This window comes from Eucalyptus grandis, chromosome 5 (genome assembly GCF_016545825.1).
Source record: "Eucalyptus grandis isolate ANBG69807.140 chromosome 5, ASM1654582v1, whole genome shotgun sequence".
NCBI classification, from domain to species: Eukaryota; Viridiplantae; Streptophyta; class Magnoliopsida; order Myrtales; family Myrtaceae; genus Eucalyptus; species Eucalyptus grandis.
In genome coordinates this window covers 59,662,975-59,677,679 of record NC_052616.1, presented here as the reverse complement: position 1 = coordinate 59,677,679, position 14,705 = coordinate 59,662,975, and the positions used below count along the sequence as shown (strand labels likewise).

Sequence of the window (14,705 nt, the reverse complement as noted above, 5' to 3'; positions counted from 1 at the left end):
GTCGTCTTGTTCAATAGTTTGAGCCAAATTGCTCTGGACACTGTTGTCATGACCTACCATCGGGGGGAGGGAACAGGTTTAGGGGTATTGCCTAAAAGACGGGCCTAAGGCCCATGATCAGGCGTGGGCTCTCCCAAGCCCATACCCCGCGTGACATTGGGATATTCTTTAGAATTTTGCACAAAATGAATCACCACTAGCCTATTGAGATGGCTAGAAACCAAGTGAAGCACGGGAGTATGCCACACTTTCTACGTAACCAGAGAATCTAGGGTCAGAGACTTAATTACACTAATTGACTAATTAGTGCCATTTCGGTACCTAATCTTGTTCATTTTAACAAAATAATTTTTTTTGGCAAGCAGTTTGAATTAATTTTATACATATCTACTAACATATGAGGTGATCATGCAGGTGCATAATCATTAAAATAACGATCATAGCTACCAAAATCCTAATTGCAGTCAAATTAAACACGTGAATTAAGCATAATTAAATATGCAAATTAGACATATGATATAATCAATATATGAGTAAATAAATGCCTAATTACGCTAAAAAATACGTGGCAATTCATAACCAAACCCTACACTTCTTAATTTTCGATTTTTAAAAAATATTTTTAAATTTTTAATTAATTTTTTAAAATATTTTAATTTTTAATTTTTTTAATTTTTTTTTAATTTTTTTCTTTGCTCGGCCAGGTCGGGTCCAGTTGGACTGGGTTCGACTCAACCGGGCCCGGCTGATCGAGTTAGGCCCGACCGTCCTAGGTTGGGCCTAACTTAACACAACTTAGGCCCGAGATTCGGGCCCAAGCAAAAATAGGAGTCGAGTGGGTCAGATCTGTGATCTGGCCCACTTGACAGGCCTCCCTTTGGTCGTGACTGGGTAGTTGTGACCAGGGTCGCCGAGAAGACGCACGCCGGTGATGGCGCCGCCGTGGCCAGGCGGGGTGAACGACGCGGCTTCCCTAACTGCAACGGCATCCCTTCGGTAGTCAGGGGCCCTAGGGCTCCACATAGAGGAGCCTCGGAGGGAGAGAGCCCACTCAGGCATTATGGCGAATAGGTAGAGGGCATGGGTGAACCAGTGGCTTCCGATCCAATGGGGCTTCGAGGCGGCAGCGGTAGTGACCAGCAAATAACTAACAACAAACAGGAACCTAAGGGGGTCCTATGGAGGCCGAAGCTCGCCCAAAACGAACGGAACAAACTCCGGCCAACTCGAGCTCAAAATGCACACCAGGTATTTGATGAAATGCCAACATGAGTTCCAACGAGAATGGTAGCTTGGAGATGCGTTTGCGATGGTGGCCCGGAGATGCGTCAGCGGCGGTTGCAGCGGTCGGGAGACGAGTCGACAGCGGTGGCCTCGGTGAGTTAACCCTCCTTTTGCTCTCTGTTTCTCTCATGTTTTTGTTTCCTTCCTTTCCTCTCTACTTGTTTTCCGGTTCCTTTTCCTTTTGTTCCTCCCCTCGGTGTGTTTCTTTCTCTCCCACCTCTCGAGATCTCTCTCTTTCTCGATTGTTCGGCTTGCGCGCGCGTGCCCTCGGCTTCCCCCAACCCGCGGACTCTACCAGCCGGCTCTGACCTCTCTTCCACATTCCCACGCTCGCCTGCCCAACGAGATGATGCTGTCTCCTTTGCCCTGGTTGCCCATGCTTTCGGCTTCGCCATTTCCCAACCCGCGAACGGCTGCTTTTTGCTTTCGTCTTCACCGGTTCCCCGTGCAGAAAGCGGCTGAGGGAGAAGACAATGGGGCGGGCCAGGCTGGAGGGAAGAAGAGGGCTGGGCCGCGTGAGAGAAAAGAAAAAAAGCCCATGCCGGGGGGGGGGAATAAACACACCAGGGGGAGGAACAAAAGGAAAAGGAACCGGAAAACAAGTAGAGAGGAAAGGAAGGAAACAAAAACAGGTATGCATTTGTTGTCTTGTAGGATCAAACGTTGTTGAATTGCAAATGTTGTTTTTGTGTATTGCAAATGGGTTCTTGTTGGCAAATTATTAAAAAATATAGCTCTTAACTCCTTATCTTTGGAATTTTATATGGAGGATGCTTCCACACTTGAGAATTTTAAAATCAGACAAGCATCAAATCACATTGATTTGCTCCTCACTTGCCCCCTCTTCTTTTCTTTCACAGCCACTGATCCTTTCACCTACAATGACCATACCCCATTTCTCAGCCTCTCTAGTATAATCGATCAGTTTTATGCGACAGCTTCTCAAAAGTATCTGATCAAATACTAAGTTTTAAACCCACATTTCCCTTAAGAGTATTAAACCCTGTCATCAGGGTTTTAATTCCACCTTTGGGGTCAGAATTGTTAGGATTATGCTTTTAGTTACAATGAAATAGTGAATAAAAGTGAGAAGGAGAAATTGGACACAAGGGCTACATCTAGTTGCAGTGTTTCACTATAATTAGCACATCGTACTGCCCCGCAACCCCACCAAGATGGCCCCATGTTTTCCTATCGATGTGGATGATGAACCACACCCCAACAGAATCATTTCTTAAGGTTTCAATCTCGCTTGTAGGGTTAGATCCTTGTCTTTAGGGTGTTAATCCTACCTTTTCGGTCAGATCCCTGTCTTTGGGGGTGTTAATCCAACCTAGATTCTATAACAAGAGATGAAGTTTTATGTAACAATTATATCTTGGAACATAGTGATATACGATGTTGATCGGAAGTGCGCATAATATAGTTTCTTCTTGGTTTGCTTGAGTTTAGAATGGGTAACTTTTATAAACGGTCCGTGAAATGGACTCACCGTATCGTGCGGCTTGGTTCAAAACGTGTGTGTATATATATGTATTTATCTCTATGTGTGTATGTATTTTATTTTAGTAAATAAAAGATTGGGATGCTTTCCATGCTTTCTCCTAACTAATCATATTTTATATTTGTCCCTTCCACCTTTGATAGCATCATGTCTTAATTTGACCAAACAATCTCACCTTTGTCGGCCAGTGCTGCGACTAACTAGCCCGCTCATCAGCATGGTGATGGAGCCACCGTTCGATGAGCCGCCACGCCGATGAGCCGTACCTCGTCACGTTGCTGCATGACTTCTGGGGACGGCAGCGGAACCTCATGTCGAGCATCTTGTGCCCAAGCATGTATGACCCCGTGTAGTCAGCCTTGGTTTGCCTCGTCAAGAGGTGGTGGGCTGCGTTGCCCGCTGTGCTCCTCATGTTCGCGGTGTCGGCCTCATGCATGAGCTGATGCTCTACCGCATTGGGAGGAATGGGAACCCACGTGGGTGGTGGCACAGTACTTCCTCCTCCACGGGGTTGCCAAGGTAGCAGAGGTTGCAGCAAGGAAGGCGCTATTGCATAACACGACGTGGCGGTGGCGGCATCTACGGCTGCCAGCAGAGGTTTCGAGGGTATTGACGGTGGGGTTTATGGTGGGACGGTGTTTCGGCTGTTTTTGCAGCCACTCCTGCGGTGCAACGCAGCAGAGAAGGCAGGGAGGGAGACCATTGCGGTTGTTGAGTTTGTGAAAGGGCGTAGGAGCATCTTTGAGATTTATCTCACATACCCTAGCGATAGGACCTTGAATTGCTCCGGATTTTTCGTACATGTTATTTGAAGGGCGGATTTTGTAAAAATTCAATGTTTCTGCATGATGTAATGTATCTTTTTATTGATGTGTAATTTTGTTCCTAAACTTTAATTTTATTTCTAGGGACAAGGTCATGGGAAATGCCACTATTACCAACTTATCGGTCTTGGCTATTGGCTACTGCAATACAAGTATAAACCCTAAATTTCCAAAGAAGGAATGGGAGATAAGAATGTTTATTGTGTGACATATCTATTCGGTATATATTACATAGCAATCAATCTAAGGTCGCCACTCTACGAGAGCTAGCCTTCGTCGTCAGTGCCGCTGAGCATGTTGACTGGACCATCCACCCAAGGATACCCGTCGAGGGTCGCCTACAACTTTGAGTTCCCTCTCTTGTTTTCTCCTCCGATCGAATCCGATTAAAATGTTGTTCACTTCTCTTATCTTATAATAGAACAGTCTCCCAAATCCCTCTAGAACAGAGAGGCCCTAAAGTGAGTATGATGGGAGAGAGAAAGAACTTGTTGACACTTATTTTAAAACAAAACAAAAAAAAAACAAAAAAAAAACAAAAAAGAAAAGAAAACACAATAAGGGGGCTGGGTTGGGCCAAATCCGGCCTTGGCCCAACCCGCCCCTCCTTTTTCTCTCTCACTCACGTGGGGCCCGGCCCCTAGCTGTCTTCCTCCCCTTGGCGTCCTTCGCGTGCAACCTGCGGAAACATAAAAGAAGAGAGCAATAGCGGGGGACAAGAGGATCATGAGGGTCAGGTTGGTGACACGATTTGTGGGTTAGGAGTAGTCTGGCTGGTGCGATCCGTGGGTCAGGAGCAGTTCAGCCGGCTAGCTGCTGTTGCAAGGGTCTTTTCGTGTGGACCTGTAGAGAAGAAAAAGGAGAAAAGAGCAACCGGAGAGGAGGCAGGGGGACAGGCACGACCGTAGAGGGAACCAAGAGCGAGAGAGAGTGAAACGAGAGAAAGATAGGGAGGATAGGGCTGGAGAAAGAATCTGAGAAGGAGACCCCCCGGGACGCTCTATTGCCGCTGGTGAGCCACCCGAGCAACGCCGATTGCCACCATCTCCCTGGAACCTAAGTAGGCATTTCGCCAAATGCCTAGTGTGTGTAGTGTGGTATTGAGCTGGTCGAAGCTTCCTCGACCGTTTCAAGCGAGCTCTAGCCCCCCACCTGTCCTTGCTGCATCTCCTGTTGTCTTGGCATGCCTTATTAGCCTTCCAGATTCTTGCTCGGGCCTTGACCGAGCTAGAAGCCACCGCTTTCATGAATGCCCACCACCTGTTCGCTAGAATGCCGAACCGAAAATCAGTTTTTGACCCTCCTATTTAGAACCTCGGCAGGGTCGGTCGACCATTGGAGGGGCATCATCATCTGTTTGGAAGTCGGGATATGCCCCGCCTGACTGTGGAGACGCTATTTTGCCCTAGCTGGAGACCGCTCGACCCAGTTGCCGTCGCCACCTTCCTTGTCGTGATAGGGTAGGTCGTGGAGTAGGGGTTGTTGTTGGCGGAGGGCTGTCCTCGACCAACACCCTGTCGCCACCGCCGAGACCCCCCACTTAACCGAAGCAGAACTGTCGTGTTCTGGCTGGTAAGCCACCTGAGCTGCATGCCGGTGTGGCGCCCCCTTGTTGTGACGAAGTAATCGTGAACTAGAGGGCGCTAGCCAAGCTGGGTCGTATCATAGATCGGGCCCGCTCGGCCACCCTCATTTCACAGGCCAATGGCCCAGAATTAGTTTGGGCTGTGGGTCTGCAGTGAGCCTTTTTTGCGAAAAGGAAATTGGGCCCGTTAGGTGAGCTCAATCCCCAAACTAGGCAAAAGCCCAACCACCCTTGGAGAGACTTGGTCCTTTCAGGTGGGCTGATCGGCCCAACCCCGATCGGAATGGATCCGGGTGGGTTTGACCGGCCTGCCCTGACCGGGTCAGACCTAGGTCGGGTTAGACCGAACCGAACCCGATTCGCTCAAAAAGAAAAAGAAAATTCGAAAATCTAAAAGCTGCAGGGTTTGGTTGGGAATTGCCATGTCTTGCATTCTTAGTGTAATTAGGCATTTATTTGCTCATATATTAATTATATCGCATGTTTAATTTGCATAATTTTACTGCAATTAGGATCTTGGTAGCTATAATTATTATTTTAATGATTGTGTACTCGCATGATCACCTCGCATATTAGTGGATAGATGTAAAATCATCCAAACTATTTGACAAAATTTTTTTCTTTTAAAATGAACAGGATTAGGTACTGAAAGGGCACTAATTGGTCAATTAGTGTAATCAAATCCCCGACTCTAGATTCTTTGGTTGCGTAGGAAGCGATACATACTCCCATGGCTCGCTTGGTTTCTAGCTGAATCCAATAAGCTAGTGGTGACTCTTTATTGCGAAATTCTTAAGAATATCCCAATGTCGTGTGAGGTATGGGCTTGGGAGAGCCCGTGCCTAATCATGAGCCTTAAATATGTCCTTTATACAATACCTTTAAACCTATTTCCTCTCCTCCGAGGGGTAGGTTGTGAAGCCTAGTTTTAGCGCTAAAATGAACGTCATATGAAAATTATGACACTTTTAATATCGTTTTCCCTATTTTATAGGTATAAAAAAAAATGCCTTATGTTAAATTGCACAAGTAAGAAAGTGCCTCGGTGATAATAACAAATAGATAGATGCCTTGAAAAAAATGTAGTAGTTAATTCACAAATTAGATAATCCGCACTAGCTAAAATTAATTATGATCCTTGGTCAGTAAAATGAGGTGATGGATAATTGATCCAGCCATTAATCGGCTTGGCTTGTATTCACACTTTCCACGTCAACACCGCAAGTTGGCATGCATTTTTCACTATGACGAAGGTTATTACTTAGGTTCTTTTACACGTCAAATTGATATAATTATGCCAATTTATGTTTGATGAACTTATTAAGATTGTATAGTAAATGATCCTTTCGGTCAACATCTTTGAGAATTTCACCCCTATCGATTAAATTTGGAGTCATCATCAGCAATGCACAAAATATATTTTGAATCACTTTATTGGACAAAAATACATTATTTTGAATTGAACAAATGCTTCTTAGATTCTAAGCATATGTTACAATCAAAACTTATTAGAATAATGCAAAAGTGTATACTTCGGTATAAAACACAGATGATTCATTGCCATTGGGATGTCAATAGCCTCTTGCACTGGTTATGAACTCGAAACAAACAACTTCCAGATTAAGACACGGTACAGGGAGGCATGTCACTGGGCGGCGGATACACCTTCTGATGCTTTAGCTTCCCGTCTCCAACGACAAGGACTGTGTCCATTCCCCAGCTCGCATGGCGTTCTAAGTGACAGTGCATGAACCACACTCCTACAGCCACCCGTAAAAGAATAATCAGTTAATTATGCATTCATATACAAGATCAATTCATGCAAAACTAATGCCAAAATGGTAGATACATGATAATAGATGCTATTCATTTGAAAACAAAAACGATATGTTTCTATGCGTGTCTACTGATGAAATCATAGTACCTGGATTATCGGCTTTGAATCTGATCGCTGTCCACCCGTTTTTGGGGACTCCAACGGTATTAATATAAGGCGGATCCACTGTATTATAATCTGATACATAGGAGTCGCTGAAATTTCCATCGCCCATTCCGACAACGTAAAAGCTATAGCCGTGCAAATGCATGGGGTGATTCTCCGCTACTCCAATATTGGTCCCTTGGAGTCTTATTTCGACCTCCTCATTATAGTTAATCATCAAAACTTCGGTACTCACATTGGCAGCTTCCCCTAAGGCTGAAACATTCCCGGTGTAGTCGAACACGAAAGGTGGTTCATTCGGAAAAGTTTTGTTGTAGACTCCTGGAAGATTGCTGCACACACCACACAAACATAATGTTATAGACACATTTAGATGTTGAAATTATGCCTTCGCTTTAAGACAATGAAGGTTTTAACCAGTTTAATTGGTTCCATTTGAAAAATGAAAAATGTTTCAGCCTGAACCAATGCTATCAGTTCGAAAAAGATATTCAATCCGAACAAATAGGATCAAAATTTGTGGGTCTAATGATTTACGTACTTGTAGTATGCTTGGAGAATGCTAATTGAGGGAGTCAAAAAACTTATGTTGTTCAAGCTTGCTGAAAGCATAGAACCGTCTGTACCGGCACATGTTTTATTAGCAGGACATGGCTGCTCATTCACGGACACCGTGATTGTAATGTTTCTCGTGATGTTGGTTGGAACTGTGGACAGATGTTCTTCGCTGTTCAAACTCCTCAATCGAGTAGTAAAGTTTCCAGCACCACTCTTATTTTTAAAACCTGGAAGCTCGGGTAACGCAGGAGTCTCTGAGCTTTTACTACCGCTGTATTGGAATATCCCCCTTGTGATGTTTTCATTGGATGGGGCAATGGAGTCCACAAACGGACTGAAAACCATATAGTAGTGATCGATGGTTTGGTTTGCAGTGACCAAAACATCCATTGTTTGACCGGGAGTTATCATGAGGTACTTAGTATTAAGCGGCTTTAAATAAGCTCCATCCATTCCGACCACAGTGAGATTGTGCTTAGCTATGCAAAAGAACATCTCTTCATTCAACCCGGCGTGTATGATCCGAAGGAGATACGTTTTTCCTTGCACAACCGTTATATTGTACACCGAATCTACAAAAGGGGGAAAAAAGCACACCATATTAAATAGTATTGACGAAGATCCTAAAATTACTCCTTCTATATATCAATCATCATTAATAAATTTTAAGGCATAACAATTTCTCAAAGATCTCATTTCATTAACTATAGAATAGTAAAGTTATATTTCATTACCTTTGAATAAGAATTTTTCTTTTATATTTATAGCGTATATCACACTCACATACATATACTAGAAATAATACCATTAGAGCATGGATAACTATCTCCAGGTTGACCATTGATGGTATAGGCCACAGACAAGTCTGGATCGCCTCCGGATTCAAGAGCCTCATCGATTATGTCCTTTGTATCTCTCGCATACCATTCAGCTGCATGCCAAACAATAATTTTGCTAAGAAAAATAATGCAAACTGTTATTTGTGTGTGTGTGTGTATGCTTGTTTGAGTAAGTGAAAAACTTATTTATGAAATTTAAGGTATTTGAAAATAGCATACAGAGCACGATTGTGTGTTGCTTGTCAAACTCGTAAGGGTAGTTGGTGTTGTGGACAGGCAAAATGATTATAGGACCATGTATAGTGGCACGTGACCAGTCGCTGTGAGCGTGCCACCATAATGTGCCCTCTTCCTCGGTGAGCTTGATTTTTTGAAGGAAGCTTGAGTTCGTAGGGATGGGGCATTGTGTGATGTATTCCGGGCCGTCAGACCAAGGATATCGTATTTGTCTCACTCCATGCCTGCACATGTGTATAAAATTAGGGGGAAGAGAGAGAGAGAGAGAGAGAGAGGGCTGTATTATTACCAATGGATAGTGATTCCATAAGGTCCTAAGTTGGTGACATTAACGTAAATAGTATCGCCCTTGTGAGCACGGATCTCTGGCCCAGGAAATAGACCATTCACAGTTATTACACTCCGATTTGTCTCACACAACATCTCAATAGGTGTCTCCTTTAACTGCAACAAAAATCACCCTATGAATCTTGGACCATTATACCCATAAAATAACTTGTCTTATTAAATTGACGCAAGGCTTGTAGCCAAACTTTCTTATGGATAAAGACTCCAAACGGGGTTGGAAACACATCCCAAAAGAGTAAAATATACAAATCATACAACCATAGATATTGCCAGATTACTATTAAACTCTCAAGATGTTGAAATCGTCAGAAAAATTGCATCTAGTTTGGCATTTGAATGATGTAGTGCTTGGCCTTGAGCATACTCCAGGGTTTAGCTAGCTGAGAGATTTAGCTGTAAAGATCATTGTTGAAATAAGGAGATTCTTGTGTTGAATACACTGATAGGATTGTGGTAAACTATAATGCCTCCGAAAGATGCTAAAACTGGTAACAATCCAATGCTCTTAGTCACTAAATGTTCAGCAAGGGGATGTTGCTACTCACCACGAAATCATAAAGAGGACTTTGCCTTGAGCCATGCAAAAGAGCAGGATCGTAGTGACCGTAAACCCTAGAAATGTTCCCATCGTCCCTCTCCCCCTCTCTCCCCCTCTCCCTAATACAAAAAATCGAACCTGTACTAATCGCTTGATCCGGAACTGAAAGGCAGACTTGGGTTATGCTCTGTTTCTTTGTTCTTGTGACCTTCCCCTTCCATTGAAGGGGGGAGCTAATTATAGGAATCTTCTCTCAATGTTTGGTGATCTCTGACCACTGTCTGTCCCCACAGAAAACGAAGTCACCGTAGGCCCCACAGAGACGCGTGTCCTGTGGCATTACAGCAAATGATAATTAAAGAAAATATGAGCATTTGTCAATCAAAGGCTCGTGCTCGTTTTTCCCGTGTTTCCACGAAGAAGAAGATCGGTTGAAGAGCACCGCAGAGGATCAAGCTGATGAACTTCTCTCAACTTGTTTAGTCGTGCCGGCCAGAAAGAGAGAGAAAGGCAAACATTATCTTACGCGCTCGTCAACTGCTTCAAGATCCATTGTTGATTCTTGGTACAAAATCGAACTTGTACTAATGCCCATTTAAATATGGCCATTTTATAAAGCTTGTAAATACATTTTTTTACCCCCAATAATGCGTAAATTATTGAAGTAAAGCATTTTTTTTTGGAATTTCACAGAGTAAATTGTTTTCTCGAAAAGAAGAAGATAATGCAAATTGCCAAAAAAAGAAAAATAGGAATATAAAAGCATATTTGGTTCATTTTTCCATGTGAAATGACGGCTTATAGTCATGGCTACTCTTACCAAATTTCTATGAGATCGATCTTGCAGGGTTTTACCTAGACCAAGCTGCCTCAATTCCTTCGTGGAACAGAAGCGCGTAGGAAATCTTTTTTCCAACGTTCCTCTTGACATATAAGCACACAAAGTGGATCCAGATCAGAGACAATACCATAGCCCGGGAAAACATGTTCTGGAAGCTGATTGCATGATTTGATTAAAGCACGCGGTGCGAATCATTGTTTGACTAGATGAGCTAGCATCTTTCTTTTACATGATTGGACGAGATGCCGGTGGTTAACTTTCTTTGCAGGCTGTCGATCTTCTATGACAAGGGATGATTCACTTACGGCATTTTTCAACAAAAACATGGCCTACGAAATTGAGGGTTTTGTTGTTTATCATTGCTTTATAGACGTGAAAGACCCTTTTTCGAGTAATTTAAGTTGATGTCATAAACATTGCCGGTGCAGCATTAGTATCTGAAAAAACCCTGAACCACCATCGCGATAGTAATCCAATTTTTATGAGTGCCCTTCACTTTGATACTTGGTGATTGCACGGTATAAATTCCCAACGGGATCATCAATAAATTCCTAACATATGCTTTTGTTTATATGATAAAATGCTAGGGTACAAATTATTTCTAGAATGTGAATTTTTGGTATAAACATTGGTGTATATCAATTCTAAAGACTCCTTAAGAAAGTAAATGGAGAAACTCAAGCCATGAAGAGACGGATACCGACTTATTTTGACAATTGCTCATAGTAGCATGAGCTACTTTAGATGGCCGACTGACCAATAAAGATGAAAGGAAACGAAAATTGGGTGATCCACATGATTAATGTTTCAACCATGAACCTCCAGATGCCACATCCATAAATCTTAAAAGGCGTGTCTAAATATTTTTATTTCTATTTTTCCACTTCTTTTATGATCTTTGAACACCCTCTAGATCTCATGAACTAATTATTTCCAATCCTTTGGCCCATGCAAGGGCCCTAATCAAGTGTAATTTGCAAACAATTAGCAGGATTTAGATACGTGTCCTCCAGTTTCTAGCTGAAAATCTCTCAATGCCCAATCAATAAAAAATTCTCTAGGTTTTACTTTTTTCTTTTTGCATAATCTAAATTTTGTGATGAACATCTTAGACTTTGTCTTATCCCAAAATATCTAATACCCTCACAATATAAAAATTTGACACATTCACATATAATGTTTTCATGATTTTTTAAAAGTTAAATTGATGTTGACATGTAAACAAATAACATTTTATTTCTTGAGAGGACACCGGTTGTCATAGCCTCTACACCTTGCCAATAGAAACATACAAACACTTATGATTGCCCCAACTGTTGGAAATTTCCTATAATATTGGCTTACATTAATTAATTAATTTTTTATTTTAAATAATCGGTTAATGCATATTCCAATATTTGTTGAACTCTAAAGTGATCTAATTAAATTGGGTTTTGCATCTATTGATAACGGGCTTGGTTGAGCAGCAAAGTGTAAGCAATTGTGTTTGACTGAAGTTCGTAATGGGAATGGCCCAGTTGACACGTTATTGATTAGGGTTTGCTAGGTCCCCTCTTTAGCCTATAAAATGATAGTTTATAACTAGTTGCTTTAATCCAATTGAAAGCTGCTATACTGAAATAAGTCATAGAGAGGAAGATCTGGTATTCCGATAGATCACTTGTTATCAGATTGATCTATTTTCTTCAAGTGAAGTAATGGCTCAAACATGTACGATTTAATTCCACTGCATTTATTGATCTCGGTGTTTTACAATCATATATGGATCCGTTTTTTCTTGATTGATTAGTTGTTTATGTGAATAAATTTTCTACACCAACATCAACAATCCATCCAAATGAATCATTACATACTAAATATTGTGCATTTTCTCATTTTCTTCTAAGCCGATGAATCTTGGCACATAATTATCAATTTGGGAGGGTGGGTACGTCTTATGTTTGCATCTAAGAATATCTCCCTCATCAGAGTTCTGCTTCGACCGGTGAATCGACGAAGAACCGTAACCAATGTATACGTTTGAGGCGTGGAGACACTCTTCTTAAATTGATGTTGTCCCCATGATGTTGCCTCCATAACCGGACAAGATCCTGCTCCTATGGAAGTTTCCTCGTGTAGTTCCATGGTCATGTAACTCACTCATTAAGCAATCGCTTTTTAATTTACATAATTCCCTGCAGTACACAAGGCGTGGTTTCATGCTCGTACAAGAAACCCAAAAGCACGTTTCTCACAAACGAGCGCCATGTTGGAACTTCATATTTTCCTCGGATACATACAATGTACCAGAGCAGAATAAAGAAACAGTGGTACACCTTTTAATTCATCAACGCGCTACGAAAAATTTCAAAAGTGCCGTAAGACTAATGGAACTTATGGTCATGGCAAAAGGAAAACAAATACCTGAGCTTAGTAGCAAAGCATATAATAATAAGACATCTTTATGATATAAACTAGAGTTTACCATGGCAATTATATAAACCGATTTTATTACAACTTGAGAATTTGGATGCAAGATTATTCAAATAATTAGTAGTGTCGTAACTTAATGAACAGCCATGTGCCTCACAAAATGTGAGATTCTAATTAAATTGCAAGGATATCATTCCTTGCGAATATAAAAAGAAAAAATAAATAATTCCTCACGAGTGTTTTGTTTTTGGCATGAAATTTTTACTTTTAGCGGAACCAATGGAGTGGGTTGCTTTCTGAGTATAGGAAGGACACAGATGACCGTACTATCACTGATAATAACAATGCATAGACAAAAATAAAGTTAATTGGGAAGGTTGAAAAGGAGCTTCCGTTGTCACATCATCAAGCTTGTTCTTGTGGAATTATCTTGCATTATCGCCTAATAAATCACTGAAAAAGGTCATGGGGGCAATTAGAAGATGAGCGTAACAAGGCTAACCTGATGATCACTACTATCGTGGACTAAATTAACTCGTGGCCTGCACGGAAGTAACCTTGTTCTTTAGTTTATTATAACGGTATGTGGGAAGACTAGGTACAATTAATCATGTCGTGTTTCATGTAATGATTATGTTTGCTATGTGGGCACCCTTTTGGGTACATAATGCAGAACTAGACTACTGTAGAAGCACAGGCCTCCGGTTTAGGAAATGGAGGAATTAGGTAGCAAACCAGCTCACTGGTCATGACTCTTTATGAAGCCAAATATTTTTTAGGGTTTTTTTTTGTCATTTCTATCAGATTTGCTTTTAGGTTAAAAGTGATATCTTTATATTAGCGATGGCAAGACGTTGACCGTCAAGATGCTGAAAAAGAAAATAGAGAGGCAAAAAAAGAGAGAAGAAAAAAGTAAGTTTTTTCTTTATATGGGTACTCAATCTTTTTGTGCCCTGATCTTGAGAGAAAATCATCGTTATATTTCAACTTTTTTCAAAGTCTAGTGATTCACAGAGTGCCTCTGCGCGGAGATGTAGCCCAGGTTTGGGTGAACTTTGATAACAAATTTTCCGGCATGTTCTTCTGATTTCGTTCTTTTATTATTATATTCTACCTGATAAATTGTTTGCGAGCGTTATTTTTTTGGAATCGATGTGCGATTCTGTAACAACGACTAGGGTTTTGCTACTTAGCAATGGGCACATAGAGATCAAACATTCCCCCTCTTGACTCAAGCAAAACATTGCATCTCTTACAAATAGATCATGTAGATCAAGTTCATCTCTAGCATTGATTACGCTGGCTACACAATTAATTGGTTGTTGCGATAGGGCGAGCGATCGAACAAAATATAGACGGAAGAAGAAAAATAAATCAGACACCGGATTTACGTGGTTCAGTCGTAAAGATCTACGTCCACGGGGAGAGCAGCAGCGAATTTCACTATAGATCAAGCGATACAAGGAGATTACACACTCAAGTCACTCAAACACTCTCTCGGTGTTTCCCAAGCCCCAATTACACCCAATAACACACATATTGTTTAGCCCCGAAATTCCTCAAGAAATAATCTCTCAATCTCACAAAGGAATTACACGCAAATCTTACCACAAGATTTAATTGGCTTTAACACTAAACCTTCTTGGATGTAATTCACGAAAAGAAAATCCCTCCCAAGCACTCGACAACGAGACGGCGCTTCAAGATCAATTCTTCACGATCAACGGCGGAACACCAAGCACTCACGTGGCGCTTCAAAACAACTTGTGATCCACACCTATCACCCATGGCCT

At 41.7% G+C, this 14,705-nt stretch overlaps 1 protein-coding gene across 1 annotated transcript; it reads right to left on the bottom strand.

The window, feature by feature from the left end:
• Positions 1–6,603: 6,603 nt before the first annotated feature.
• On the bottom strand, positions 6,604–10,207 carry LOC104445642 (laccase-14). Its single transcript, XM_010059545.3, is given in 8 exon segments — positions 6,604–6,957; positions 7,122–7,471; positions 7,681–8,269; positions 8,503–8,628; positions 8,756–8,997; positions 9,063–9,217; positions 9,667–9,680; positions 9,683–10,207. Coding segments are annotated over 8 exon segments (1,683 nt in total). The 5' UTR covers positions 9,750–10,207; the 3' UTR covers positions 6,604–6,817.
• Between the last annotated feature and the right edge of the window lie 4,498 nt (positions 10,208–14,705).